This window comes from Podarcis vaucheri (genome assembly GCF_965113315.1).
Source record: "Podarcis vaucheri genome assembly, chromosome: 15".
NCBI lineage: Eukaryota > Metazoa > Chordata > Lepidosauria > Squamata > Lacertidae > Podarcis > Podarcis vaucheri.
In genome coordinates, this window is record NC_138753.1 from 9,707,405 (window position 1) to 9,731,885 (window position 24,481).

Below are 24,481 nucleotides of genomic sequence, written 5' to 3' on the forward strand. Positions count from 1 at the left end.
AGATCAAACCTCTCCATTCTGAAGGAAATAAGCCCTGAGTATTCACTGGAAGGACAGATCGTGAAGCTGAGGCTCCAATACTTTGGCCACCTCATGAGAAGAGAAGACTCCCTGGAAAAGACCCTGATGTTGGGAAAGATGGAGGGCACAAGGAGAAGGGGACGACAGAGGACGAGATGGTTGGACAGTGTTCTTGAAGCTACTAGCATGAGTTTGACCAAACTTCAGGAGGCAGTGGGAGACAGGAGTGCCTGGCGTGCTCTGGTCCATGGGGTCACGAAGAGTCGGACATGACTAAACAACAACAACAACAATGGCACTTAGCTACTAGGGAACCACTGGTGTAGATCAAAAGTGGGGAGCCTGTGGCTCTCTAGATTATAACTCCCATTGGACAGCTTTCCATGCTGGCTGAGTCTGATCAGAAGTGGTGTCCAATGACACAAAGAGGACCCAGGGCCCTCACCCCAGCCAGGGTCAAATGCATCTTTTTCCAAAGTGAACATTGCAATGTTTTTAAAATTTATTTGGCCACCAGATGGTGCTATCGAAACACAAAACTGCATCCAGCCATTGGCTATAAAAATGGTTGGCAAGCATTTGTGTGTGGCCATGTTAGGACTGTCACCTGATTAAAAAAATCTTAGTTGATTCATTGTATGTGTTTTAATTGAACAATTGTTGGGGAGGGGCTGAGCCAGGAGCTAGAGACTAGGGCTGTGCACACCCCCTAATTTGGTGCTCAGAGTGCAGACCAATTTTGGGGCCTTGCAAAGTGTTTAACTGGGGTTTTAAACCCCTAATGTGGCCTGGAGGGAGGCAGGGAGAAAGAGAGGTAACTTGGGTGCACATTTAAAGAGTTCAGTGAGCAGGATGTGGCTGCTTGCTCACGAGAAGTCCAACTAGGAATCAGACAGGATGGGACTGCAGCTGAATTAAGAGTGGGGCAGATGAGAGGCTGCAATATTTCAGACTGGGACTGACAGCCTATGAGCCTCAGAGGGAGCCAGGGAAGGAAAGAAGAAGGTGGAACAGTGCTATTTTTCTAGAAAAAGAGGTGCCAGAACTCACCACGAACTCCTCCTTCGCTCTCTTAGAATGGCAAGGGCTCTCACCTGACAGGTGCTGGAACCCACCTGAGAGGGGCTAGAACTGAGTTCCAGTGAGTTCCGGCTGGAAAAAAAGCCCTGAGGATGAGTAAGGCAAAGGCTGGTTCTGCAAGGAGAGTTTGAGGGTGGGCTTTGGCCATTAAGTGGCTTTGTCTATTCTCTCCATGGTGAGCAGGACTTCTCTGGTCTGACAAGGAGAGCAAGAAGGAAGGGCAGTCTAAGTTTGGAAGGTTCTGAGACCCTGGGACTAGGAGCCGGCAATTCTGTCAATTTCTGTTTCTCTCCTTTCTGATTTCCACATCAGTCTGTGATTATTTTTATACCTCATGAGAATTCATCAGGGGTTCAGCGCAAATTTCTCCTAATGTACACAAAACGGCAAAGGGGATGGAGAAAGGTTGCAGCATTTGGAGCTTATGAGTTCTCTGGCTGGTTCTCCCTTGGGTGCTGGATAGTTTCCCGAGTAGAAGCAAAGGCTACCTAGTGAAAGTGACCTACTACAGGTAGTTGTAATTAAGCATCATCTGGAGGGGCATTAAGTTCCTCACCCCTGAGCTAGAGGAAACTATGGTCTGTCTCAATATAAGGCAGCATCAAATGGTCCTTCTTAATGTAAGGTTACCAGATATTTTTTCAATGAATCTGGGGACACTTTTCAACTTCAATGGATTTTGCATGGGGACAGATTTGTAAATCTGGGGACTGTCCTTGGGAAACGGGGACATCTGGTAACCTTATCTTAACGGTGCAAAACCTTAAATCCGTGGATTTAAGGGGTCTGAGATGTGTACAGTGGCATGCAACAATGAACTCACCTGTCCCCAAAGGGGTCAAGCATCACTGGGAAATTTGGCTTTCATCTTTTCTGCTAGAAATAAGTCAGGCGGAGTTCATGGGTTCGTTGGCCCAGCAACGGAGATAACATTGTTTCTTCACAGCAACTCCAGTGATTAGCTTTGAGAAGATAAAGTGGTTTCCCCGCACCTCTCTCCCTCTCCTCCTCCTCCTCTGTCTAGTCTGAAGTTAATAACAAAACTCTTTTCAGTGGCTGGGCTTCAGTCAAATGCCCAACGTTGTTAGGAAGCAAAAACTAGAACATGAGCTATCTTTGAGATTCATGTTTGTGTGTGTAAGACTGCAAGTGGTCCATACTGATTCTCCATGCAGATGTTTTTAGGGTGACATAATTGGACTAGATAGGTCTTTTTCTTGATCCAATGGGTCTGTTTCTAGTGTCTTATTTTTAGCTGTGTGGTCCTGTTCCTATAGTCCAACCTCCAGCTGCCTGAGTCTGAGAGGCTGCCGGAGCTTTTGCTGCCTGTTCCAAAATGGAAAGGGAAAAGTAATAAATAGATGGCTTCTGACTTTCGGTCCCTGTCTGTGATTACCCTGAAGGTGACAGACCTTCATAGGTGAAGTAAATAAGACAAATAGAGGGGAATTTGCAGGAGACAAATCCATCTGGAGAATTCCCCCTCCTCCTTTCAGGGTCACAATGTTAGTGGAACATAACAAGCTCTCTCCATCTGTCTCTCTTTTCTGTGGCTCATCCATCCCCAGTAAATATATTTATCTCAGAGAGAATGAAGTCATCTGAAGAGTGGGATGAGGTGATGTGATGTGTGTCTGTGTGCACAGAAATGGAGTGATGTGGAACAAAAGGAAAACGCATTTGTGAGTGTCATTGTGGTGGTTGTGTGTGTTTTAGAGAGAGAAACAATACTGGTTATGAAAAAAGAGGCACTTGTAATAACTACTCAATTGTTCCTGCAGAGACGAAAAAAATGACCCGAAAACTATGCTACCATCACTCTGTTTCTCAAGGATATTACTTCATACAAAGTCGTAACATAGCTTCCAATGCTGTCTAGATTTAATTATTTCATTTCTACTCCATTCCCATGCTCTCAGCATAGAAGTTTCTCTGGGGTGGTTTTAATACAATAATGCACATTGCCATGAGCCCCACAGGGACTCATGTCAGGACTAGGTTGGCAAGCCTGGATACAGGTGGAGGTGGCAGCAGCTACATCTGATCAGGGACTGGGACAGAAGGGCACTATATTGTTCCCTAGAGCCTGGTGCCACCTCTGCAGACGGGAGGAGACCCACCAGTATCAGAGGATCTCATGTTTGCAATCTTGACCTTCTTGTCAGGAGTTCAGCCTACATTTGAGTAGGACTCTGGCAGAGACACATGCCCGACTGGCATGTTCCTCCCTCCTGGTCTTTCGTTCAGGAGCTTCATAAGCTTTCTTCAGCCGGAACATCACAGCGACCGATGCCAACCGACACCGGCACACTTAGGGATCTGCAGAGTTTGCGCATCATGTACGTGACAGACCTCAGCAACTCAGCATTTTGGCTAATCTACTTTATTTACATATAAACACACACAGAGCACTGCAACATGGCTCCCTCTCTTTCTAGCATCAGACAGCAAAGGGAGAAAAACAAAGGACAATAGTCCCACTTCACGGAACATAGTAACACAAACATCCTGTTTCCGTCACTTCCCACTCTGTGGAGTCAAAACATATACTGCAATGTGATAGACAACAATCCCATGACTGCAATCATAGAGCAGGAATTCTAACACTTCTCACATAATAAGCGACTGTCTGAAAGCTTGGCGGGTAGGGCATGGAAACCATTGGGACATCTTAGTTGCTTCTGTTCAGCTTTGAACACTTTGCTTGAACTCTTGAGTCATGCCTTCTGAGCTCTGTGTCTGCTGCCAAACCCGTACCATTACATGCTTGAATAATGATCTCTATTTTCCTTCCACATATGAGCCTCTGTCTCTGTGTGTGCTGGCTGTGAAGCAGGTTACATGATATATAATGGAGCATCTGCCAGGGCCCACTCAAACTGGGACCAAATCCTAAGAATTGCTGTGCTGCTTGAGACCAAAGGGCTGTGTGCATTGGCATCCTAAGCATGTTTACTCAGAAGTAAATCCCATTCAGCTTAAGGGGACTTGTTGCTATGCAGGTATCTTATTATTTCACCTGGTTCAGGTAGATGCCTGCTGGACTTCCACAGGCAAGGCTGGATGGCATAATATGTTTCCTTGTTTGCTTACAGCAGTTATGTAATCCGAGATATACTGCTTCTGAATACATAGGTTCTATTTTTAATTGTCATTGCTAATAGCTGTTGCAAGAACCATTCTCTGTATATCATTTTTTTTTAAAAAAAAGCTTTTGAAGAATAAGTACAGGGAGTAAGCAAAACAGTTCTGCAATTTTGTCTGCAAATTATATAATACAAATGTTTCCAAAACAAAGCTAGGCTGACAAACTGCAGGCTACAGCCTGTACTGCATCGATTAAGAAGCATCAATAAAAATAAACAATCATAAAGGAAAACACACAGTGAAATTCTCAGTTTCTAGAGAAGAGAAGCCCAACCTGGTTTTGCTACTGTAAAAGGCAAAGGGAGCCACTTCTTCAGCTATTGACCCGTTGGTGTTTGCAGGCAAAGGCTCACTTTTTTTGATGGTTGGACCAGCAGTTGAGTCCAACCAAACAGCGAGCCAAGTATTTGGATCTTGGTTCCATGAGGATGACCATGAAGGATATCTGTGATCACTTTAGCTTGATTATTATTATTGCAGCAGGAAGGTAAACGGCGTTTCCGTGCTCTCTGGTTTCCGGCACGGTGTCTCATTGCGTCAGAAGCGGTTTAGTCATGCTGGCCACATGACCTGAAAAGCTGTCTGTGGACAAACGCCGGCTCCCTTGGCCTGAAATTAAGATGAGCGCCACACCCCATAGTCGCCTTTGACTGGACTTAACCATCCAAGGGTCCTTTACCTTTACCTTTTTACCTGCTATTATTATTACATTTATATCAGGTTGTGTACAGAGTACTCCCCTTCCATTTCACATTTACAATGACTTTGGGAGGTAAGTTAGGCTAAGATATAACGACTGGTCCCAGCTTACCCAGTGAGCTTTATAGGCTGAGTGAGGATTTGAACCTAAGTCTCTCTGCTAGTCCAACACTTTAACCACCACCGTATATCGTAGCTGGTGTCTCTGAGCGTAGGAAATATTGCTGTAACTGCTCTCTGGAACTGGCATTGCAGTGTCAGTGAGGTGAAGACTATACAGGACTGCAATGTTCAGAGATGCTGTAATTCTGTATATAAGTTGCTGGAGGTATTTAGAGGTACACTGCCTCTGAATGTGGAGTCTCAGTTAAAACGGTACCCTACTGCTTTTGACAGTCATGGTGCCCCCAAAGAATCCTGGGAACTGTAGTTTGTTAAGGGTGACGCCTCTCACAGGCCCACAATTCCCAGAGTGGTTTAACAACCAGCCCATCTTCCCAAGGAACTGTTCTAACTGTAGCTCTGTGAGGGGAATAGGGGGTTATCCCAATAACTCCCAACACCCTTAAACTACAGCCCGCAGGATTATTTGACAGACATAAAGGCTGTTAAAGTGCTTTAAATGTGGCCATAGAGCCTTGTTCAGATGGTACCCAGTGCATAAGCTTGCAAGTCTCTCTCTGTTCCAAACCCACCCAGCCTTCTGATGTGTTTTAGACAAGCGCGTCTCCTTCCCTTATCTCTAAGCTCCATGTGGTGCACACCACCAGGACATCTCTTCCTCGGAAGTTGCCGTCATACCATTCAGAAAACCCAACCTGCCAGAAGCGGAATCGATAGATTCACACTTATCAGGCCCTGCCATTCCAGCCAAGGAGTGAAAGACCTGGCGGGACCTTTCATGCTCAGTGCTTGCTCTCTTTCCTTGATGGAAGCCTACTACAGACATTTTTTGCGGTAAGATTCTAGAATAATAGAATTTCAGAGCTTTGAACTGTTGGTTTCAGTGAATAAGATCAGTGAAGGGAGGATTGTAGAACTGCTGAGTGCCATTGGGCATGTGCAGAGTGCTTTGCTTCTCAGTGCTGAATAACCACAGCTCTACCCCCATGCTACTGTAATATGCCAAGGTCTTGTTTGTTTGTTTGTTTGTTTGTTTGTTTATTTCACTTCTACGCCACCTTTCTTCCAAGGAGCTCAAGGTGGTGTCCATAGCTCTTCTCCCCTTGTCACCCCCACAACAACCTTGTGGGGTAGTCTAGCCTGAGAGTGAGGGCTTCATGGCCGAGTGGGGATTCGAACCCCAGTCTCCCAGGTCCCAGTCCAACAAGGTTCAGCCCTGTCTTGTAAAACTCCAGTTCATGAGTTTGGAACGCTGTCAGCTATGTTATTGCTAGTCAGCTGTCTTATCCCAGGTCAGACTGTCTGTCTAGCCCAGTATGGTCAATTCTGACTGGCAGCAACCTTCCAGGGTCCTTGGACGGAGGTCGTCCCCATCATCTGCTGTCTGAACTTTTTCAAACTACAAATGCCTAGAGCTGAACCCGGGACATTTTGTAGACAAAGCACATGCTCTACTGCTGAGCTTTGTCTAGAGAGGGGCAAATCTGAGAATTTCAGCTTATTTTTCCATCCTTGGGTTCGGTTCTCTGCATTTCTACATCAGCTTGCATTTAAAAAGAACCCAAAACCCTGCCAAAAACTCATTCCTCCTGATAAGAACATTCTGCATGTTATTTCCCCTAATCTACATGTTTCTTTTGCAAAGCAATTGACCCTAATACACATTTTCTGCATGTTATTTTCATTGATATATCCGTTCCCTCACACCAGTATGTGCATTTTTGTGCCTGTTACTCTTTACTGCAAATTTCAGAGAAGCACAAATTTGGAAGGACGGCTGCGTTTCAGTTTGCGAATCATTTTGCAAAGTGAAAATAAGCAGGTTCACCTTTAAATGTGAACCTCGCCCAATTTCTCCTCCATCCCTAGTTAATGACCCATTGTGCAACCTGTAAAGAATATATTCTAGATTGCTCAGAATCAACATCTGGCATGAGAGAATAGGGCTTCCGGGTGGTCTTCAAGCCCCAATACTTCTCTGCTAAATAAATAAATAAATTACACACCAGATTCTGATAATGCAGATGGCCATTTCAAAAAACAACAACACAGAAAACGCAGTCAATCTGCCAGGAACACATGCTGTTCGCAAATTCCATATGCTGGGAATGTAGCACAATTATCAAGCCAGCTTGGATGTATTTAAAGATGGATTAGTTCACAGTTACATCTGTATGAGAGGCCCACTATTGCTACAAAGATATATCTACATCTGCCTATCTGTCTGTCTATCTCAAGCTCTGTCTTAGAAGAAGTCAACTCTCCCTCTCCCTTGAGGCTCGCTAAAGAGAGTGCTATTTGCTGGTGGCTAAATGGGAAGTGGCTTGCAGAACAACCTATTGAAAGTAAATATTAGTTGACTGCCTCCTTCAGCCCCTGCTGTTTAATGGCCTGTGAGATAAAGATACCATATGGGTTATGGATTTTCACTCCCAGGTCTCTTAGTTTTGAGGAGGATTTTTTTTTTTAACTAAGCAGATTACTGCTTTTAGCTGAGCCTTACAAAACAAACATCCCTAGCAGAACAAGATGGAGCTATCTCGTTGAAATCTGGGAAAGGGAGTTTATTATGAGCAACAAGCAACAAAACAAAACCCCATTATTCCCTCCTTCAGAACACAACCCTGACTGGCTTCTGCTAGGGTAAAACCCACAGTGGCAGAATCACTGTTGACCATAACCCACCTCTCCGCCCAAAGGCCAATAGACTACCGATTTATGGTCTATGGGGAGCCGAAGATGGAATGGGTGGTGACAGCAGGATAATGTGCATTCAGAAACCAAACTTCTCCAGGTAGGAATACCCATACCAATAATTAGTTGAGCCAAATGCCCCCCCCCCCGAAGGACACCTCAGCTAGCTCATTACTAGTTCTGCTCAGCACTGCAATTGTTTTTGTTTTTATTGCTTATTGATGGAGGAAACATTGAAAAGTGTGTGATGAACGAATGGTTCACGGGAAGATGTATAAACACCCTTCAAGCAAATCAGGTGTATTGCTGTATAACTGTTCTATAAACAAGCCAGAACAATAAAAGCTGGATGTAATCTAACCTTCATGTGAGCTTTGTCAAGCAAAAGGATCGATACTCAACAAGCAGGTCAAATAGAGGGGCCCAAATTAGAAAAAATTAAAGCTTGTGTTTAAAAAAACAGCATAGGAATATGATTTCTGATCCAGATCTCCCAGTGTGCTAACACATAATTGAGATGCAAATCGGTAGGATTTTGCTCGGCATTACATCTTGGTTTTAGCACCCTGCCATCAAAACAACGTATTTCAAACATCTCAACACTTCAGAGCAGCAAACTTCAGGCACATTGTTTAAGAACCCACAGTGGTGTCTCAAGCAACATGGAGTCTCCTAATTGCCTTTCTGCTGTGCTGTGGTTTGATATCTTAGTGCATAAACAGACTGCAAGATGCTTTTGAAGGCTGTTGATCAGGACTGCTCAACAGAACCCTGTTTCAAGTCACAGATTATATATATCAGGCAGGCATCCCGGAGAGATTCATATGAAGATCTGCAGTTACAGCCTTGGGAAATCTGCCAAATTCTTCTCACCTCTTTTTAAGCAGATATTAAGGCAGCAGCCTTGCACGTCAGAGATGGGAAACATTTGGCAGTCTAGATGTTGTTGGGCTACAACTCCCATGAGATCCACCCAGCATGGACCAGGGATTATGGAAGTTGTGGTTCAACAACATCTGGAGGATATTGCATTGGATATCCCTGTTGTACAACATCTGGAACGCCACACAATTCATGGCCCTCATGGATACCACCAACCACAATACATTTCTGGAGACGTTGTCCGAGTTAGGTGTGGGTGGCACCCCTTTGTAGCGGTTCCAGTCCTATTTGGGTGGTCTGTTTCAAAGGGTGATGCTGCTGGGCCCTGAAGAACCTTCCATATGGAATTCCCCAGGGTTCATTTTCATCCTCTATACTGTTCAACATCTACAGTGGTACCTCTAGTTACGAACTTAATTCGTTCCGGAGATCCGTTCTTAACCTGAAACTGTTCTTAACTAGAGGCGTGCTTTCGCTAATGGGGCCTCTTGCTGCCGCTGTGCCGCCGGCACACAATATCCATTCTCATCCTGGGGCAAAGTTCTCAACTCAAGGTAACTCTTCCAGTTTAGTGGAGTTTGTAACCTGAAGCATTTGTAACCTGAGGCATTTGTAACTCAAGCTACCACTGTACACGAAACTGCTGAGTGGGGGTATTTAAAATCACTTGGATGTCAGTCGCTTTGAATAATAATAATAATAATAATAATAATAATAATAATAATAATATTTATTTATATCCTGGCCATCTGGCTGGGTTTCCCCAGCCACTCTGGGCAGCTCCCAACAGAATATTTAAAACACGGTAAAACATCAAACATTTAAAACTTCCCTAAACAGGGTTGCCTTCAGATGTCTTCTAAAAGTCAGATAGTTGTTTATTTCCTTGACATCTGATGGGAGGGCGTTCCACAGGGTGGGTGCCACTGCCAAGAAGGCCCTCTGCCTAGTTCCCTGTAACTTCACTTCTTGCAGGGAGGGAACCACCAGAAGGCCCTTGGTGCTGGATCTCAGTGTCCTGGCAGAACGATGGAGGTGGAGGCGCTCCTTCTTTGAAGAGTAGATGAATACTATGTGACACAAAGGGGCGGCAAGCAATATTGTTAGAGTAGAGCTGTGGTTTTGCAACAGAATTGGGGCAGGATGCTTTCCCTGAAAGAGCAAAAGGTTAACAACCGCAACAAATGCCATGTTTGTGATTGGGAGCTTCCACCTACACATGTGACAGGCGGAAGTCATTATTTGCTTCAGTTAAAGGTTATGGCCTGGTTGCATAAATGCAGCCTTCAAAGAAGCGCAATCCCTCTTTTAAGCAAGGAGGCAGTTTCTCCCACCCGCCCCTAACTTGCTATGTTACTGTGAGTGGCGAAAGAACAGAATAGTAGGAAGGCACAAGTCACCATCAACGTACTTATTTTCATTTATTTATTTCATAAAATTTGTACACCACTTGAAATATGAAATATGAAAAAAAAAACCTCAAAGAGGAAACAATTAAAATCAAGGAAAAATTACAACAATACTTTTAAACATGCAAAGTTAAAATACTAAAACTGATACTAAAACAGCGATGGGTTTGGCGGTTTGAATCCCCGCGGCGGGGTGCGCTCCCGCTGCTCGGTCCCAGCGCCTGCCAACCTAGCAGTTCGAAAGCACCCCCGGGTGCAAGTAGATAAATAGGTACCGCTTACCAGCGGGAAGGTAAACGGCGTTCCGTGTGCTGCGCTGGCTCGCCAGATGCAGCTTTGTCACGCTGGCCACGTGACCCGGAAGTGTCTCCGGACAGCGCTGGCCCCCGGCCTCTTGAGTGAGATGGGCGCACAAACCCCAGAGTCTGTCAAGACTGGCCCGCTCGGGCAGGGGTACCTTTACCTTTACCTTTACAGAGACATCACCTTGCCAACAAAGGTCCGTATAGTTAAAGCTATGGTTTTCCCAGTAGTGATGTATGGAAGTGAGAGCTGGACCATAAAGAATTGAAAGAACAGGTGTAATCTGTGGTATTCTCTGCTTTTTGCAGTGTGTGTGTGTGTGTGTGTGTGTGTGTAGCTGTGAAATGGGGCAAAGATATCCTCCTATTTAGAGCAATGACAAAAAAGTGCTGCCATCACTCTGAATGGGCTCTGAAAAGTCAAATAGTTTGCAAGGGCAGATTGTGATTCGAGGCCCCTCCCCCCATGCTTGGGGATAAGAAAGACACACGGACACAGTATTTAAGGTTAATGGGCTAGAAAAGGCCACAACTTTATTGATTACAGCATGTGAGCGGTATTGGCTTAGGCATTGGAAAAACCCTCAAAGTTCGACTCTGCCCCTCAGGGTGGGGCGAGTCTAATAGGGGTTAACCACCAGTAGGGGGAACCTGTTGATGCAAATGCAACTGTAAGCTCTCCCCTGATGTCCCCTGATGTCATGCCATGGCCCCCAGCCCCAGCAGGGCATCGGACAGGATCCACGACCGCTGGATTCCTTTAACAGAATACCCATAAGGAAGGGGTAGGTGATGGCCACACTCACTCTGAATGGGCTCTGCAAAGTCAAATAGTTTACAAGGGCAGATTGTGGCCCAGTCTTGTCTAAATGTTTACAGGCAGTCCTTATATTAGATACCTTAAGATTTATTTAGCAGGCCTTTGTCTTGCTGGAAAAGCATGTTCCCTTTTCTCAGAGCATTGTAGGAACACAAATTATTTAGTTAATGGCTAAATACAAGAATGGCTTGACATATACCGTTGTTAATAATTAGCTTGCAGAAGGGAAAAGGTTGAGTCCATTGATGGTGACACCTGATTTCTTTTTTAAAGTTTGAGATTATATATATATATATATATAGAGAGAGAGAGAGAGAAATAAATGGGATTTCTCCCTCTTACAACCTATGCATTATATTTATTTATTGGTGTATTTTTGTGGTTTCCACTTTGCCCAGGTTCAGGCAAGTTCTCAGGGAGGTGTAGAAAGTCAGAGACTAAAAAGAAGAAAAGAAAAGGATGTTGCAAGCAGCTTTGAAACACAGAACCATATAGCTTGTCTTATAGCAGGCCAGACCATTGATCCATCTAGCTCAGCACTGTCTACACACTGACTGGCTGTAGCTCAGTGCGCAAGCATCTGCACTGCATTCAGAAGGCTCCAGGTTCAGTGCCTAGCATCTCCAAGGAGGGCTGAGAGCCCTGGAGAGCTAGTACTAAGCTAGATGCTCCACTGCTTTGACTAGTCCAGGCAGGGCCAAACTTAGCTCTCCAGCTGTTTTGGGACTACAACTCCCATCATCCCTAGCTAACAGGACCAGTGGTCAGGGATGATGGGAATTGTAGTCCCAAAACAGCTGGAGGGCCAAGTTTGGCCCTGCCTGGACTAGGCCCAAAGTAATTTCCCAGACTCCCTTTGCAAAAAGAGACCATAGCTCAGCTTCAGAGGACCTCCTCCTATGCAGATGGCCCCAGGTTCCTAGTGGCATCTCCAGGCAGCGGTAGAGCAAGCTGATTGGGTGCCTGGAGTGGCGTGCACGCCCTGTGCCCAGAGGCTGGGCCAGTCGCCCACACGGTGGGGCGAGCCAAGGCAGGACGCTCCGCGGGGCCTCCAAGGAGTCTGCCTGCCTCCTCCCACTCAGCCACCCTATAGCTGGGGGGGAGGGAGGCAGTGGACAGACCATTTGGGGCAGCCTGTGGGTGCCCAAGCCACAACATCACTCCCAGGAGAGATGTGTGGCTCGGGCATGCTGCAGGCCCTGCGGTGAGTGCCACCCGGCATTTTGTCACCCCTCTCAGTGGTGACACCCGGGGTGGACCGTCCCCACCACCCCCTTCCTCTGCCCCTGTCTCCAGGCAGGACTGGGAGAGACTCCCTGTATGAAACCCCGGAGAGACATTGCTCATCGATGAAGACAATACTGAGCTGGGCGGACCAAGGATCTGGCTCAGTTAAAGGCAGCTTTCCATGTTCAACATGTAGCTCAGTTCGTTAGAGCAAGGTGCTGGTAATCCCAAGGTTGCAGGTTCAATCCCCATATGGGGCAGCTGCACATTCCTGGACTAGATGATCTGCAGGGTCCCTTAAGGTAAAGGTAAAGGGACCCCTGACCATTAGGTCCAGTCGTGGCCGAATCTGGGGTTGCGGCGCTCATCTCACTTTATTGGCCGAGGGAGCTGGTGTACAGCTTCCAGGTCAAGTGGCCAGCATGACTAAGCCGCTTCTGGTGAACCAGAGCAGCGCACGGAAACACCATTTACCTTCCCGCCGGAGAGGTCCCTATTTATCTACTTGCACTTTGACATGCTTTCGAACTGCTAGGTTGGCAGGAGCTGGGACCAAGCAACGGGAGCTCACCCCGTCGTGGGGATTCGAACCGTCGACCTTCTGATCGGCAAGTCCTAGGCTCTGTGGTTTAACCCACAGCGCCACCTGCGTCCCTTACCATTCTACAATGGTAGAACCCCGCAGGGTCCCTTACCATTCTACAATTCTATGATTCCTACAGCTGGCATTTTGGATTGGCAGCAAGGTGGGTCCCAACAGTGCTGACCCCTAACTCTGGCCCATAATGTATAATATCAATAGTGCCGCCTTAAATCATGATTCTATTTGTACAGAGCCAGTTCCTAAGAATTCTGTGTGTATACAGATGGACACTTTTCCAGAACCAGTTGCTATACAGGTTTGCAAAATGGACCATCCAAAGAGCCTGCCATAAAAATGGAGCAGCCAAAGACCAGAGTAGATTTGCAAAGCAGACAGAAATTCTGCAAAGAGTAGATTTGCAAAGCAGACAGGAATTAAACAAAGATATTTTCAAATGGGATCTGTATTTTAATTGGCCTTGACAGTTAGAAGGCATACATCTGAGCAGTTTCTGTTTTTACCAACGATCCTTTCTAATAATGTGAATGTGTTTGAACCCATCTCTTGATATAACCAAGGTTCGTGAACTCAGCGGCGTAGCGTGGGTTGTCAGCACCCGGGGCAAGGCAAGTAATTTGCGCCCCCTATCCCCTAACCTGCCGTCACTGCCAGCTTCTTCTTGCTGCTGCCTGGTCTGGTCTGGTGTGGTTCTCTCCCGTGCTCAGCGCTGCGCTGGGTGGCCGCTGCACTGTCCCTCCCCCAGATAGTCCCTTGCTCTCTCTCCGCACCGCATGCCTGGCACCCACCCCCTCCACAGTGGGCGGCGACCCAGCGGCTCGGATTCGCACAGCCAGCACTGCAGTGAGAGAGAGTGAGTGAGGCAGGTAGGGGCAGAGAGCTGTGAGTACGAGCGCGAGCGCGCCCCCCAGATGTTGCGCCCAGTGCGGCTGGCCCCCCTGCACCCCCCACGCTACGCCACTGCGTGAACTAGGGTCAAAGTTTGCTGTCACCTTGCCACCGGTTGGCATTTCTAGATTTCTCATTTTCTTAGAAAAGTGGCAACTAGGAGTCTTGACGAATAGGCCACAGTTGGAGTACGCAAATGATATATTCACCTAATTGACTGTGTGTGTGTAGGACCTTTTTGTCCTTCTGAAATTATACTCTCTATCTAGCAGCAAAGCTCCCTTCTTTGAAGAATAAATGTCAAGGAATTTTAATAGACTTTCCCCCTTCGCATAGCTAATGGAACTCTATTTCCTAAAGGTCATGCAAACTGAAGTGTGTGTTCACATACCAGTAGTTTGAACTTGCAGTTTCCTGGCATATTTTTGGCTGCTGCTGGGACTTCCCATCCCCTCAGCATGAGCTTTATTCGAATGTAGGAAGGGACAATTTATCTTTCCTGGTCCAACATGGAATTTGCTCCCACAAGAGGTAGTGGTGACCACCAAACAGCATGGCTTTAAAAGAGGATTAGACTGCCTGATAAGGCTATCAATAGTTGCTAGCCACAGTGGCAATGCTTTTCCTCTTCTATTAGAAGCAGTATGCCACTAAATGCCAGTTGCTGGAAACCGCAGGAGGAGAGAATACTGTTGCTTATGGGTCTTTGCATCTGGTTGACCACTGTGAGAACAGGAGGCTGACTAGATGGCCTGATCCATCAGGTGAAAAGCAGCATGATTGACATCCTTACAATTTTCTTATATAGTAAGAAAACTCATCTTGAAAATTCACCAGTTTCAGGTTAAGAACAGACCTCCAGAACGAATTAAGTTCTTAACCCGAGGTACCACTGTATATGCATTTTTATGAACAGGTTAGCCTCTTCTATGCATTGTTTATATATTTCTTGACTGGAGAACTGCCTTGCAATATTCAGAGCAGTGTGAGTTTTGAATGATGGCTGTTTTTTTTATTTGTGTATTGTTTCAGGAAGTGTGAATTAGGTAGGTTCTGTTGGTATATTTTGTATTTGGCTGAAGGAAAAAATACTTAGGTGTTATAAAAAGAATAATTTCCTGGACGTACTCTTTGATGAGAGAACCCCAGCAGAGATTTAAAATCACAGAACGTGCAGCAATGTAAAGCATAGAAATATAGGCTGTAATACCTTTAAAATATGCCCTTCTAAGTTGCTTCCAAAGTGACCCACTTTCCTTTGCATAGAAAGAGCCTACATGTTTGGTAAGTTAAAAATGCTTTACTTACAAATGGTTCAAAGGTCAGATTCATGTGCTTTTCCATACAGCAGTAAGAAAACACAGGCAGTAAAATGTAGGTTCCAATGTGATGAGGGTTTCTAAATTATTTTTACAGAAACACAAAGATGGCTTGCTTAAGCCACACAGTCTAAGCATCCAGCTTAGACCTCCTTACTGATAGGGTTCACATGGTTGAATGGGGAAGAACAAAGGCTAGACAGCTCTTCCTCCCAAGGTGGCCCATTGGCTCCTGTGTGGGCTCCCAGACAAAACCTGTTCCTGGACCCTTTTAACGGGGTACCTGCTCAGTTAAGGATCCAACCCAATGCCTTATCTGCCAAAAGTTGTGACGTTTTCTATTAGGCAGGCGAAAACTGTAGACCAGCCAATTTGCCTGCAAGAAACAAATTGCTCCCTGGCCCCAAATATGGCGACCACATCCCTGCCCTGTGCAGTCCCCTGACTGGCTAATTCAGACAGCCATCGGCCAATGTCCCACGTTGCAGGAGGGGGAGGCACTGAGAATCCCACGTACGGCTGTATGGGGAAAAGACAATGGTCCCTGAGGCGACCATCCCATGGCCGGGCCATGCAGCAAATGCCATATCTCTGGAGCCCCAGGAAAGTGGAAATTCTGGATGACAGTGGTTACATCTCAGGTGTCATATACCTTGATGACTTTAGGAGTGTGCAGCTTGACAATACTAATCTGTAGGCGACCGGCAGAAGTGAGCTGGGATCTAGGAACTGAGCTAGGGATTCAGGGCCAAGAGACCAGCCCAGAGTCAGATCCGAGTGATGCACAAAGAAACACCAGAGGCAGGAAGTTCTTCCTGCTCAGGAAAGACCGCATCCCAAACAGGAAGTCTTCTATACCCCTTCCTTCCCAAGAGGGAATAATGGCCAGGCTTGTACAGCCAACCCAGAGCATGTTTCACTGCCATGAAGATGTTCCAAGCTGCTATTCTTTTAACTCACCACATGGGGCAGCAACATGCACCAAATGGAAGGTGCTCAGTTTCAGCCTGATGAAACATTACCATTTCTAAATAGTATTGTCCTATCTGTAGTGTGTGTGTGTGTGTGTGTGTGGACAAAGGCTGTGCATTTGATATTGTGGTCCCAAACTAAAGAGAGGTTTGAAAGGTCGTAACCAGCGCATATGAACTGTGGACTCAGAGAGGTCTAACTTATGGCCAGATCCCTTTGCTCTGGAGTTCATTTCAGGTCATGGATTTTCTCTCAGCTGAGATCTACAAACTGGCAATGTGGAAAATACAGTTTTAGCAGAGCTACAGGAAGTGTGAGTGATGCAGCGCCTGGCAAATGTGACATTAATGTAGCATCAGATTCAGCCTTAAGGGTCAAACCAGACATTTGGAGCTTTTTACCCTAGTTTATGCCTTCTTTTCAGCACATTACTTTGCCCGGGAACCTCAATGAAAAATTCAGAAAAGTGCAACATGTGAAGCAGAATTGCATTTCAACTGTAAACAGCCTCCATGCTACTCTTTCAACCTTTGAAACCTGGAGGTTTAAAGAGCAGCGTGAGGCTGCTGGGAAAGGGGCTTCCAAACAGCTCCATTCTGTGCTTTGAAATCTGGACAGTCTGGGCTTTAAAGGGCAGTGTTATTGTGTCATGGTGACATCAGGGGATTGATAGGTGAGTCGCTCACCTGCCAAATTTGGCCCTCCAGAAGTGGGGAAATAGGGATCTGGCTCCCTGGCTGGTGAAGTTTCCTCAACATGTGGTCTAGATGGGCCTCATGATCTGGTCCTCCAGGACTCAGATGTTCTTAAACATCAGAGTTTTGAGCAGGGCATTTCATTTTTGGAGGCCGTCCACCTCTGAATACCAGTTGTTGGGGAATGACAACAGGGGAGGGCTGTTCCCTTCACTCCCTGCTCTGGTGCTCCATGGAGTTTCCTGGTTGGTCACTGTGCAAAAACAGGAAGCTGGACCTTTCGTCTGATCAGGCACGGCTCTCCATATGCTATCACTAGCCTAAAGCAGGCATGTCCAACTTCCAAGAGACTGTGATCTACTCCCACCATAAATAATCTGGCAGTGATCTACCCATTGAATTGACCAGAATTGTTCAGCTTTTTTTGGGGGGGGGAGGATTGACCGGAATTGTTGAGTTTTTTGGGGGGAGGATGAGCCAAAGTTTTGTGTGTGTGTGTTTGGGGGGCAATCAATCAGGAACCCACAACTGACCAGGAATGACCAGGGACACTCTGCGGTTGACCGGTAGATCACGATCGACCGGTTAGACATGCCTGGCCTAGAGAATGCATCGCAGGGAGTTACATTAGATTACCCTCGGGGTACAGTTCTATGGTTCTAGGAATTTATTGCATTCTCTGGCAATGACTGCATCTTGAGCTCTGTCGAGACATCTTGACAGGACTGGCCTGAGGGAGGAGGAGGATGATGATGATGATGATGATGATGAAGAAGAAGAAGAGTAGTTTGGATTTGATATCCCGCTTTATCACTACCCTAAAGAGTCTCAAAGTGGCTAACAATCTCCTTTCCCTTCCTCCCCCACAACAAACACTCTGTGAGGTGACTGAGGCTGAGAGACTTCAGAGAAGTGTGACTAGCCCAAGGTCACCCAGCAGCTGCATGTGGAGGAGCGGGGAAGCGAACCCGGTTCACCAGATTACGAGTCCACCGCTCTTAACCACTACACCACACTGGCTCTCTGGGAACTGTCAGAATGGGACTCTGGGGAGGAGCATAGCAGACTAGTGGCTGTTGACTTGGACCCTAGGGAGGGCCTGAGCAGACTGCTAGGTCATCAGACACCTCAGTGGTGCCAGAGTTGCTTCCCACACCCCAAGAGCCCCATCCCATCTACCGAGAGATCTGACCATGAGTTGGCCCCGTTGACTCTACCTTTGTCAACAATGGTGCAAGAGATGTTTGCGACACTAAGAACAGACTCAGAAAACCCAGCCTACTGGATGGGGGTGCCTGTTTGCTTGCCTAGTCCCTTGGCTTGGAGGGCCAACCATGTGGATGACTACGTCTTCCCTGCTTTTCAAGATGAGAGCCCAGGGGGCACGTCAAACATAGCTGAACCTTTGCCACAACCAGTGACAGACTGTAACCTGAATTGCATGCCGTGGGAATCTACGCCTTAAAATCTTTTGGCAGAAAGCAAGAGAGCCCAACCAACACGTCCACCAACGGGGGCCAGGACAGGCTCTGGTTTCTCTCCGCGAGTTAGGAAAGGGCACCATCGAAAGGGCATTGGTACGAATGGGTGGTGGTGCCCTTTCAGAGGCAGAAAGGACAAGCCATTTCGCTTCTTTGCCCTGAATGCCTCTGAAAAATTGGGCCCATAAACTACATCTGCCGGGAGGTAGCCAGGTGAATCCCACAGTTACTTAGACAAATCAGTTTGGGCTTCATTGATTCCGAGGGTCACATTTCCACAGAGAAGTGCCCTTGAACAGTTGGTTGGATGTACAGTGGTACCTCGGGTTACATACGCTTCAGGTTACGTATGCTTCAGGTTACAGACTCTGCTAACCCAGAAATAGTGCTTCAGGTTAAGAACTTTGCTTCAGGATGAGAACAGATATCGTGCTCCGGTGGGGCGGCGGCAGCAGGAGGCCCCATTAGCTAAAGTGGTGCTTCAGGTTAAGAACAGTTTCAGGTTAAGAACGGACCTCCGGAATGAATTAAGTACTTAACCCGAGGTACCACTGTATCCGACAGAAGCGAGCAGTGAAAGTCATCCTTTTGTTGCCCATCAGGCCTAATTGTGTGCCCCTTTAACACCCCCACCCCACCCCCAGTGATCAGGGACTTGTACCTCTCTGTTATCCAGATTTTGTTCTTTTTTTTACGTTGTGCTTGCTATCTAAAACAAGATTGTGGACTTTGCTAGACAGCACTCTGTTTCTTGTAAATGATTAACAGGAGGTAGCCCAGGACCACAGCTGTAAGCTGCCCAGGAATGAATGAGCGGAGCAGAGAGAGCAAACATCAGAAGATACTGGCTGCAGGATCTGGCCAACGGCCCATTCCCTCCAGCATCCTGTTCCCACAATAGCTGGCCACATGCTTGGTAGGAAGCACACAAGCAGGACTCAAGTACACTAGCACTCTTCCTGGGCACATTTATGTAAGCTTTACTTGGCTAGAGAGCAGAATTTAGAGACGTGGGGATTTCAGAGGGTAGCTGTGCTTTGGTTCATAGAATAATAGACTTGGAAGAGAGACCTCAAGGGTCATCTAGTCCAACCCCCTTGCAATGCAGGAATCTCAGCTATAGCATCCAGGACAGATGACCACCCAACCTCTGCTTAAAAACCTCCAAGGAAGGAGAGTCCACAACCTTCTGAGGGAGGTGGTTCCACTGTCGAGCAGCTCTTGCTCTCAGAAAGTTCTTCCTGATGTTAGTCAGAATATCTCCTTTCTTGTAACTTGAAGCCATGGGTTCGAGTCCTACCATCCCGAGCAGGAAAAAAACAACAAGCTTTCTCCATCTTCCATGTGAAAGCCCTTGAGATACTGGAAGGTGGTTAGCATATCTCCTCTCAGTCTCCTCTTCTCCAGGTTAAGGTCCGTGTGTTGTTTTGTGAATTTGGTAGGTTTGCCTCTACCTACGAACTGAATCTCATTTCCCCCTCACCCCTAATCACCTCTTGAGGAATCCTGAACCGCTGGCAGATCCAACACAGCAAGACGATGGCAGTGGGTGTCTTTTTTCCAGTGCCTGTCAATCAGCATTGATTGGGGGGGGGGCAGCAATAAGCCACCTTTAGCCAGATATTCACACACCTAAATAAATTTCAAAACCCAGACGTTGTGAGGTTAATGTTTGTCTCACTGGCTTGTCTGGGTAAGTGGATGGGTGAAATGATTAGGGTGTTGGTGGAGTCCGGGCATGTTTGATCTCCATGGCAACTAAATCTTGAAAGTCGAATTGTGTCACAGCTGAGGGCTCTCGAGAAGCCCTCCGAAGAATGTGAGAGAAGTTGAATTTGGGTGGGAAACCACCTAAGTTGCACTTCTTGAACCAATATGTGAAGCGAAACACAGGTATCCAATAGGCAAACCAAAACACTAACGGAAATGTGTGCAGTTGAACTACGGAACTCACTCCCACAAGAGGCAGTGATGGCTAACTTGGATGGCTTTAAAATTTGTTGCTCCACCCGCTTTAGCCCCTGGCCCCACCCAATACTGGGATGTGGCCCTTGGAAGCTTGCCTAGATCAGAAGACGGCCCTCAGGATGAAAAAGGTTTCCCCTACCGCTAGTGAACTCAATACCAACGATCAATTCTCCCCCCATTGCATCACAATAATAATAATATGAATAATATTATAATATTATTATAATAACATGCACAATGCTGCCCTGAGACCCCCCAGGTATAGGACAATATATAAATTCAATAAATAATAATAAAAAATACACACCATAAAAAGCTGATACAGGATTTAAAATTTTTTAATGCAGCATCATAATGCAATATAAATCTACAAACACGTTGACCTCTCAAACCAGCAATGTGATCAATAAGATCACTATAGATTTGCCGGTCATGAGCAGGGGAGAAATGTTCCTTCTGGTTCTTCAAATGTCTGTGCTTTTACCTTGATCCTCAAAAGCAGCATGGGCCAGAAGGTTGCAGCCCACGTTCCTGATTCTGTGTTTTAGCACCAAACAGGAAGTGTGGGAAGCATTTTGTTTGGTGCCGGGAGAGGGGGATGGAAGCAAGATGTGCTGTATAGTTTCTGTCCCTGGCAACATTCATTCCTGTATGTAGCCTGCAGCTCATCGTGTACAACAGCCCACCCTTCTCTGTAGCAGCAAAAATGAACAGGCTCTTGGGTTGGAGTGCATCAGGGGTCTCTGCGCAGGGATGCTGTGTGTTTTGCAGGAATTGCACCCAGCAAGCGACTGGTGCCCACTGGAACTGCTAGGGTGGAAGGCAGGAAGACCAACAGTAGGTGGCGCCAGAGCCAGTTAAAGGCAGAGCCAAGTAGCTATGGCTTTGTCCACCTTGCTGAGTTTTGCAAGCATTGGACTAAGGAGGACGGTGCTGATAGGCAGGGCCACTTCTTAGTCTGTAATTAAAGAGACAGGCAAATAAAGGGCTGGCTTGAGAGGTTGGCGAGGCAGTGCCCTAATGGAGTAGCCTCCACTGATTGTACCATAGAGCACTAAAAGATGCTGCCTTAGACCAAGCCATTGGCTCCACTTGGATAAGCGATTTCTGCACTGACCAAGCACAATACACTTTGGCACCTGAGACAGGCCCCCAAATGGCGCCCTTCCTCCTTGCCAGGGAAGAAGGGGTCAGGGAAGATCTACACCAGAGACAGGGTGTCAGGTGGGGGGGAGAAAGATTGACATCAGGATCTGCTGCCCCAGTGGTTCCTGCCGCCTGAGGCAGTTGCCTCACCTTGCCTCTTGTATGGGCCGGCCTGGGCATTGACTGGTATAATCTCTCCTGATTTTTGGACAGCTGTCTTTTCCATCCCTACCTGACAAGGTCAGAGATTGGATCCAGGACCCTGTTTGCAGCCTCTTTAACTTTGTTTGCACCATTGCTTCTCCAGTCAGATGATAGTTCAGTGCCCCCCTCCTTGTTTGAAAAAGAACTAATATTTTCCTTCCTGTGTATTGTCACATGGGTGACCCCCATGGGATCACTTGGCTAATGTGATGACATTGCTACACTGTAGCCAATCAGCTTTATTTGCTTGATGATGTCACAAAGTCAACTGAGAGTGAGAGCAAGGCCACAGTGCTTTCTGGATCTTCATTGCTCTCATTCTGATTTTGTGAACTCAGCGTGCGTGGGTCATCGCTGCAAAAACTTTTTGGAACAAGGTGCCCCTCAACTTCCAAGTTTGCCGTGCCTGATCTCAGGCTATCCAGGCAGTTTCCGCTCATCCTCCAGCATGCACAAATGAAGTGATCTCTTTCCCATGCAGTGCAGCCGCCAGACAGTTCCAAATCAAGCCCCTTTCATTTTAATACTCTTAAAATGTTTCTAATCTCTAACAGCAATCAGTAAATGACATCCAGTAGAGGTTGGGGGTTGGAAGCATTTATTCATTGCAGCTGCTGCAGTTACACTGACAATTGCAATACGAAACATGATCCTCCGAATAACCCATTTTCCCTAAGCAAGGGAAACAATTTGTTGTAGAGAAAAATGCATCCCCAAACCACGCACACAAACCCCGCCCTAGCAATTAATCATACCCACCTCACAGAAAGCTTTCGAAATCACAGAAGCGTCACCCTCTTCCCCTTTTATATGGATGTATAAAAATGCACATGGATTTGGAGAAAATCTTCTGCAGAGCAATGTTAAAAGCGCAAAGACACGTCTGTCTCCCGGTGGCAAGTGGTCCTGTCATTTCGGCTCGTAGATCTTTCTCCTTGCAGCCCAAAGACAAGGAGAACCTGTCCCTCTTAAACTTCTGCACCTTCTTGCCTTGATGGAGTGCTTTTTCCAAATGACCATAGCGAACCTTGCAAAAACAAAAAATAGCAAAGCACAAAACAAAGCCACAAGAATGCTCAGAAGCGAGCCCTCAACTTCTCTTCTCCTTTCGGGGCTGAGCCCGGGAGCTGACGCTGACGGCTTGTGAGCGCAGGCGTGACAGATTGGCAGAAAGCCGGCGGCCGCATGTGCAGCTGGGTACGGTTGAAAGCGATTTAATTGACTGGGGAATGCCACCTCTGCTCCTCTGGCTTGGCAGTTCGGCAACCCCCCTGCACGCAAGCGGAGCTCAGAAGAGGGGCTTGGCTAGCAAAAAGGAGCAGGCAAGCTCCAGGTGACTTGAAGGTCGTCCGAGTGGGAAGAAGTCACCTGATTCCGGGAACGGACTTACCTATCCGGCTGCAGTCACAGCAAAAGCAGAAAAGGAGAGGGGGGGGATGAGCCTGTGTGCAAGAAAGGGAGGGAGGGAGGTGTGCACTTTTTAAAAGCAGGTCTCCTGCCAGCGGCTGGCGACATCGCCAGCACCACCTGCCTGCAGAAGTGTCACTTTAACTATGTCACAATCTCCTGGTAGGATGCATGCAAAACGAGCAGGAATCCGAGCAGCTGTTGTCCTCATAGGGTTGTTACACAAGTCCCGAAAGCAAAATAAAGAGAAAAGGTAATTCCTCTATGTGCTATCTCTTTTGTATGTTGTGTTTCCGTCTCTTTGAACACAGGGAGGGTGGGTGGGGGGGAAGGAGAAGTGCAAGAAGCAGGAGCAAGCCTTTGGCATGGGAACAGCAGCGTTCCATCAAGGGCTCTGCCAAGCCGCTAAGCGCTCGCTTTGTGTGGCCATTGTTGGGATGTGTCAGCTTGTGGGCGATGATGAACGTTTGTGTCTCGGTTGCTCTGCTGATCGGAGGTGCGCGCAGCTCTGGACGGGAGCAGGAGACCCGGTGGTGACAAAAGATGTACTTGAGGGAGACCCTGTGGAGGCAGGAGAGGAGTTCTCCCTTAATCTGCTGCCGAGAGTTGCAATGCCCAACTTGAGATGGAGTTTGGCAAGGTGTCTGTGGGACGTCATGCTGATGGAGAGCTGAAGGAGTCGTGTATGAGGCTCATCTCCTTGCCTGCAAAACAAAAAAGCTAGGACCGTTGCGGTGGTCGGATTGATTTTGATTTGCAAGATTGATTGGAGCAACACCCCCCACCCAACGTGTGGGGCAGAACAGAAGCTGCTATGATGTTGCAGCTGCGCGGGCAATGCCCTGTGTTCAAAAGATGAGGAAATGTGAGTTTGTTAACCTTGTTGTGTTCCCCTGTTGGAGATCAACAGTCGATCAGTGACAATTCAGGATGTAGCAATCGCTTCTTATTCCTCCCCATGGCGACGGGTGTTTTTGTTTGATTTTCCCCCTCCCCCCACCCTCTATTTTTGGGACTTAACAATGTTTGACTTGATTTCAGGCACTTTGATTTTTCAGGCGTGGTTTATCTCTTTTTAACTTTTCTCTCTGGCAAAGAAGACCGTCTGGATCTACGCAATACAATGTGTGTGAATAGATGGGAATTATTGTCGTGGTTTTCGTTGTTGCTGTGGTTAGCTATTTCTCTGGGGGGGGGGGGGAGAGAGACTGAGAGACTGGACTGGACCATTATAAAGTACATTAAAACAATTATCTCCTTGGCAGGATTCCAGCCGGAGGCAAATAATTGAGTGGGATTTGAGTGGGAATTTAACAAAGCAAGGTTAAAATCAAAGCATGGAGACTCCTCAATGTTGCCTATTCTTCATATAGCACTACCACTGTGCACAACATTT

The 24,481-nt window shown here is 46.9% G+C and overlaps 1 protein-coding gene across 6 annotated transcripts in view; it reads left to right on the forward strand.

The window, feature by feature from the left end:
* Window positions 1–24,481, forward strand: part of RAP1GAP2 (RAP1 GTPase activating protein 2) — a 193,939-nt gene that overhangs the window by 67,795 nt on the left and 101,663 nt on the right. Inside the window, exon 1 of one of the 6 annotated variants that reach the window (XM_082201234.1) lies at window positions 22,319–23,338. The exons of 4 other annotated variants lie outside the window; for them this stretch is intronic. In XM_082201234.1, coding sequence (XP_082057360.1) covers window positions 23,232–23,338 — 107 coding nt within the window. In that variant the 5' untranslated portion in view covers window positions 22,319–23,231. Of the gene's footprint in view, window positions 1–22,318; window positions 23,339–23,534; window positions 23,951–24,481 lie in introns of those variants that run through there. One more of the 6 variants, XM_082201237.1, reaches the window with a different exon arrangement.